General features: G+C 42.1%; 1 protein-coding gene across 11 annotated transcripts in view; it reads right to left on the bottom strand.

The window, feature by feature from the left end:
* The window catches only part of LOC122542586 (zinc finger protein 609-like), a 202,272-nt gene that overhangs the window by 25,708 nt on the left and 169,609 nt on the right, over positions 1-6,955 (bottom strand). For all 11 annotated transcript variants that reach the window (XM_043680510.1, XM_043680504.1, XM_043680503.1 and 8 more), the window contains one exon: positions 815-990. In XM_043680510.1, coding sequence (XP_043536445.1) covers positions 815-990 — 176 coding nt within the window. The remainder of the gene's footprint in view (positions 1-814; positions 991-6,955) is intronic.

Genomic DNA, 6,955 nt, shown 5'->3' with positions numbered 1-6,955 from the left:
CATCCTTGTAAATCTTTTCTGAACCCTTTCAAGTTTCACAACATCTTTCCCATAGGAAGGAGACCAGAATTGCATGCAATATTCCAACAGTGGCCTAACCAATATCTTGTACAGCCGCAACATGACCTCCCAACTCCTGTACTCAATACTCTGACCAATAAAGGAAAGTATACCAAACGTCTTCTTCACTATGCTATAACTAGGATTTTGAGATCGTCCTGCGCATGCTCAGAGACCTTCTTGGGATTTCAATCACTTCAAAAGGTTAAAGCTATATGCACTGAGAGTGAAAGAAATTTGATGACTGTAGAGTGCACTCAATGTCAAACGGGTTAATGACATTCATCAAGTGAAGGTACAGACACTGGGGAGAGACCACAATGGGAAAGAGAGGAGATCCCAAAGTTACTGAAAAGGAAGCAAACGTCAAGCTATCAGTTTTAGATGTCAAAGAGAATAGGGCAAGAAGGAAAGTGTGTGGCACTGAAATACAGGATTAGCTATGAAAGTGTTGAATGGCACAAGGGTTTGATAGGCCAAAAGTCTTTCACCCACTTCTATTTTCTCTGCTTCTATGACGCAAATGGAACATCTAAATGACATAGCTCGAACTGATTCGGTCATGCTAACTTGTTTTGAAATGCACAGTTTAACGGTTTGGAGAATGGTGTGGGTTCTATACTAAAACAATCTAGAAAGTGGTTCTGAATTAGGGGCTATTTGATTTAACCGGTATTGCATGGTATAAAATGAGCTGCTGTGTTCCCAGTAGACAGAGGTCATCTCCGCTATGGTGCCAGCCTTGCTTACTTACTGTTGGTGACCTGCTCTTGTACTGACTGGCATGCTGCTGCAGGATATCAAGGGCCATCGATTCAGAGCTCGGCTTGCTACCTCCACCAGGGCTCCCACGAGCTCGATCGCTATCTTCGTGCCCTGGAACCTTATTGGCATAAGGCGAGAAAGAGAATCCGGAGGACAGGTACGACCCTGAAAAGCAGATCGTCCAAATTAATCACAACAATGGCATTAACTTGCAACCTAATTATAAAGGTATAAAAGTTCATAATTTCATAAAATATAGGAGCAGAATTAGGCATTTGGCCCATCGAGTCTTCTCTGCCATTCGATCATGGCTGATAGGTTCCTCACCCCCATTTTCCTGCCTTCTCCCCATAACCCTTCAACCCATTACCAATTAAATCTGTAACTCCTCCTTAAATTTACTCACTATCCCAGCATCTGCCGCACTTTGGCGTAGCGAACTCCAGAGATTCACAACCCTTTGGGAGAAGTAGTTTCTCCTCAACTCTCCTTTAAATTTGCTGCCCCTTGTCCTAAGACTATGACCTCTCATCCTTGAATGCCCCAAAAGAGGAATCATCTGCGCCACGTTTATTTTATCCACACCTTCAATCATCTTGAATACCTCAATTTAATCTCCCCTCATTCTTCTAAATTCCAGAGAGAGTAGAGGCCTAAACTGTTCAATCTCTCTTCATACGACAAACTGCTCATCTCTGGGATCCATCTCGTGAACCTCCTCTGAACTACATCCAATGCCACAACACCTTTCCTCAAATAAGAGGACCAAAACGGTGCACAACACTCCAGGTGCAGTCTCACCAATGCCTTGTATCATTGCAACAATATTTCCTTACCTTTATATTCTATTCCTTCAGCTATAAAAGCCAATTCACTTTCTTTATTATCTGCTGTGCCTGTGTGGCTAGTTTTCTGTGACTCATGAATGAGGATCCCCTGATCCCTCTGCACCGGAGGGCCCCGAAGTCTCTCCCCATTGAGATAATAGGCTGCCTTCCCATTTTTACAACCAAAGTGCCTGACCTCACACTTATCCTCATTAAACTGGTTGGACCTAAGGGTCTGTTTCCATGCTGTACATCTCTATGACTCCATACCACATTTAGACCACTCTCCTAATCTATCCATATCTATTTGTAAGGTTCTTATTTCCTCATTGCAATTTACCATCCCACCTGTTTTTGTGTCATCCACAAATTTGACTCTCAAGCCTTCTATCCCTGTACCCAAGTTGTTAATATAAATTGTAAATAGCTGGGGTCCAAGGACGGAACCCCATGGCACCCCACTATTACGCCTTGCCATCTAGAAAAAAAAACATTTATCCCGACTCTCTGTCCATGAGCCTATCATCTATTCAAGCTAATAAATTAGTCATAAACCCATATGATCCAATCTTATGAATTAACCTTATCAAACACCTTCCGGAAATCAAGATATATTACATTTACAGGATCCCCATTATCCACTTTGCTTGTTACATTTTTGAAGAACTCTAGAAAATTAACCAAACATGATTTGCCCTTCATAATACCATGCTGACTCTGATGGATAGCGTTTTGATATTGCTTCATTGATAATTGATTTGAACACTTCCCAACAATAGATGTTAAACTAACTGGTCTGTAATTTCCCACATACGGTCTCCTTCCCTTATTGAAATATTAGCAATTTTCCAAACCACTGGAACCCTTTCCATGTCAAGGCAATTTTGGAAAATTGTAACCAATGGATCCACTATCTCCACTGCCACTTCCTTTAATATCCTAGGATGTAGGCCATCAGGCCCAGGGGACTTGTCTGCCCTCAATCCTAATAGCTTGCTGAGCACCTTTTCCCTATTGATGCTGATTGTTCTAAGTTGCCACCTTGACTTGCCCGTTCCAGTAGGAATGGTATTATTGTAGCGCTCAGGATCATGCCAACTTCAATTCATTGCAGTGGTTGTGTTTAATCTAAGGTCTTTTCCAAGGACAGATCTGTTGTGGTCAGAGAAGATTCAGGGGTCTTGTGCTATAATGAGAATTTAGAACACGATTTTAAAACAAAATGGGTGGCTCAATGCTTAACACTGCTGCCTCACAGCACCAGGGACCCAGGCTTGATTCCCGCCTTGGGCAACTGTCTTTGTGGAGTTTGCACATTCTCCCTGTGTCTGCGTGGGTTTCTTCCAGGTGCTCCACTTTCCTCCCATGATCCAAAGATGTGCAGGTCAGATGAATTGGCCATGCTAAATTGTCCATAGTGTTAGGTGTATTAGTCAAGGGTAAATGGGGAAATCGGTCTGGGTGGGTTACTCTTCAGAGGGTCAGTGTGGATTTGTTGGGCCCAAGGGCCTGTACCCATACTGCAGGGAATCTAATTATTCTCCAGTATGACAGCTGAGGCAAAGTATTGATTTAGCATCTCTGCCATTTCATTGCTCCCCACTATTAATTCTCCGGTTTCATCTTCCAAGGCATCAACATTCACCTTTGCGACTCTCTTCCCTTTTATAAACCTACAGAAGCTTTTGCTATCTTTTCGCTATTTTGTGCTGGTTTTCTTTCGTAATTTACCGTAGCTCTTTTCACTGATTTTTTTTCATATCCCTTTATGTCTGTTTGAAAGCTTTCCAATCTTCTAGCCTGCCACTGGCCTTTGCAATTTGGCATACCTTAGTTTTTGACTTAATATTGTCCTTGACCATCTTGTTTAGCCATGGATGCTTTTTACCCCCCTTACCATCTTTCTTTCTCAATGGATACATTTTAGTTGTGAGGAATTGAGTAGCCACTGTTCATCTGCTGTCTTACCATTTAGCCTTCCTGCCCAATCAACTCTGGACAAATCTGTTTTCATGCCTATGTAATTTCCTTTGTTTAATTCCAGAACACTACTGTGGGACTTCATTTTCTCACCCCCAAATTGAATTTTGAATTCTGTCACACTATAGTCACTACTCCCTAGAGTATCCTTAACTATGATGCCATCAATTAATCTCTTCTCATTACACAGTACCAAATCCAGAGTAGCCTGTTCTCTGCTTGGTTCCATAACATACTGCTCCAAGAAATAATCTCTAATACTTCAATGAACTCTGCCTCCAGGCAACTATTGCCAATTTGATTCTTCCAATCTATGTGCATGTTAACATCACCCATGATTATTGCCGTGCCTTTTCTGCAACCCTCTAATATTTCCTCATACCAAGTATATTTTCCCTTCGCTATTTCTTATTTCTACCTAGACTCATTCCAGACCTTGATCTCCAGTGCTTATGTCATTTCTCTTTATAGCACTGACCGCTTCCTTCACCAGCAAAGTTATACCATCCCCATTTCCTTTCAGTCTATCTTTCCCAATAAGTCAAATCTGAAGTGAGGCAGCCATTGAAGGAACTGTCTATGCCTCCAATAGCTTTTAAGATAAAATTGGGAAACACGTCTATACTCAAAAACATAAGAGGACTTTGGATCTCTCTTCCACAAACAGCGACCGTTAACTAAAAGCATTAAAGATAAAATACATAAAGTTACCACAGATCCAGAGGCACACTCTCATTAGAGAGGTGGCTGGTGGTAGTTTGACCTGAGGGTCACCATCCCTCAGGTGAGGGGAGTAGTTGAGAAAGGAGTCCTTCACATAGCCACAGCTCGTGTGGAAATTAAACCCATGAGTTGGCATTACTCTGCATCATAGACCAGCAATCTAGCTAACTGACCCCTTAACAAAACACCATTAAGGATATGAGTCGCAGATGGGTACACTGAGTTTTTGTTGCTGTTCTTTTCACATGAGAATTACTGGCTAGCATTTATCACCTTTGAGGTAGTGGTGGTAAGCCAGCTTCCTGAATCACTGCAGTCCGTGTCATTTAACTAAACCCATGGTGCTTTTTCCTTTCTCATTTGGTAATTCCAGAGGCAGCTAACAATCGACCACATTGCTACAGGTCTGGAATCTCAGATAAGCCAGACCAGGTAAGGATGGCAGATTTGAAATTCGTGAATAGGTGGATTTTACTGACAATCTGGTTGTTTCATGATTAGTAATGAGACTAGCATTTCTTCCAGATTTATTAATTAATTGTATTTAAATTCTCCCAGCTGCCTTAAGCAGATGGTTCTGAATTGTGGCACAGGCTCAAGATCTTAAATGACCTGTGTTTGTTCTTGTGTGCCTGTATAACTGCTAATCTGAATCTCTCAGATTTAATCATGCAAATCAGCTTTAATTGTACAGAGTAGCTGGCAGGACACAAATTACTGCAATGAATTCCTTTTTGAGAGGACAAACTTTTCTTGGTTACCAATGACTTCTCACACTGATCTCAGAATATATGAGCAAATTACTATAAATGCTGGAATCTGTAATGAAAACAACCAATGCTGGAGATCACAGCGGGTCAGACTGGGTGACTGCTTTGCAGAATGCCTTCGGCCTGTGTGTAAGCATGACCCCAATGTTCCTATAGCTGGCCATTTTAACACAGCGCTCTGCTCGCATGCCCATCTGTCTGTCCTCAGCACGTTGCAGTGTTCCAGTGAATCACAGCGCAAGCTGGAGGAACATCCCATTTTCAGACTCGGCACTTTACAGCCTTCTGGACTTTATACTGAGTTCAACCCCATGAGATTGTGAACTAATTCCCATTTCTTCCCTTTCTTTTAGCCTTTACTTGTTACATTCCCTATTATCATAACCTCTCTCCCCTCCCCCAGTGGACTGTCTGCCCTTTCAAATTAGACACACCATTGTTCTGCCGTTCTCACATTCCGATCACTTAATCTGAGCCATCAACATTTTCCCCCTCCCTCCCACCTCCCCTCCCTACTCTCACGTCCCCCCTCACCCAACTATAGCATAAATGCTGCTCCCTTGACACTTCATTTCAGCTCTGGTGAAGATTCACCTAGACTTGAACCGTGAGCTTGCACTCTCCCATCGATGCTGTCTGATCTGCTGTCACCTACAGCGTTTGTTGTTTTCAGAATATAATATACCCAGCTGTGTTAAGTCAAGTGGTGCCTTTGGGGTCATCTGTTGATTATTTTTCCCTGATGAAGAGTTTATGCGCGAAACATTGATTCTCTTGCTCCTCGGATACTGCCTGACTGGCTGTGCTTTTCCAGCACCACACTCTTCGACTCTATTCCAGATAAAAAAAAACAATGCATACACTCCACCTGAGTTCATATATATTCTTAGGAACACAGGAATCACAGCCCTTGTCAGCACCATTTTATATTTTGAGAGATTTGGAGCTATAGTAGCTGTTGAACGGAGTGGATTTCCTGGTAAGCCATGATCACAGTGAATGGAGATTGAAGATCACGCAACTGAATACCAACAATGCTCACATCACGTGAAATAATTATTTTAAAAAGATCTCTCGCAGTTTACAGAGAAAATAATTTCTCTATAACTAGCCTCTCTAACTTAAGTATTTTGAATTGTTAGTTATCAGAAACACTTCAATCCTCCATATCAACAAAACAAACCCAAGTCTTTGTCCTCAAAATACCATCTTTGAAGCTTCAGTGTGATTCTGGTGATTCTGCATTGCATCCCTCTAGCCAATGTGTCCTTCCTGAGGTGCCCAAGACTGGACGGAATAGGATAAGAATGAGCTTCATTTAACTGTATTCAAACTCCTAGAATTCCTTCCTTAATGACACTGGGGGTCGACCCACAGCAGGGGGACTGCAATGGTTCAAGAAGGTAGCTGACCACCACCTTCTCAAGGGCAACGAGGGATGGACAATATATGCTGGCCAGCCAGCAATGCCCACATCCCACAAATAACTAAAAACTACAACTTCCTTCTCTCTGTGTTCCAGTCTGAGAAAAAGTCAAAATCCCATTCTTCTTTTCAATTGCCATTATTCTTTTATCTGTCTACTTGGTTTTAACGTGTAGTTCAAATTTCGAATACCTCTGTTTCCCTTCAATCCTGAGCTATTTACAATAAGCTCTGATTTAGTTTTCTCAGATCCAAAGTGGATATGTCACACTGATCCACAATAGAACATAGAAAAGTACAGCTCAGAACAGGCCCTTCAGCCCACGATGTTGTGCCGAGGATTATTCCTAATCTAAAATAACTTAACCTACACACCCCTCACTCACTGCTCTCCATGTGCATGTC

This window comes from Chiloscyllium plagiosum, chromosome 40 (genome assembly GCF_004010195.1).
Source record: "Chiloscyllium plagiosum isolate BGI_BamShark_2017 chromosome 40, ASM401019v2, whole genome shotgun sequence".
Classification (NCBI taxonomy): domain Eukaryota; kingdom Metazoa; phylum Chordata; class Chondrichthyes; order Orectolobiformes; family Hemiscylliidae; genus Chiloscyllium; species Chiloscyllium plagiosum.
Note: the sequence above shows the minus strand (reverse complement) of the source record. Positions and strands in the feature narration are given on the sequence as shown.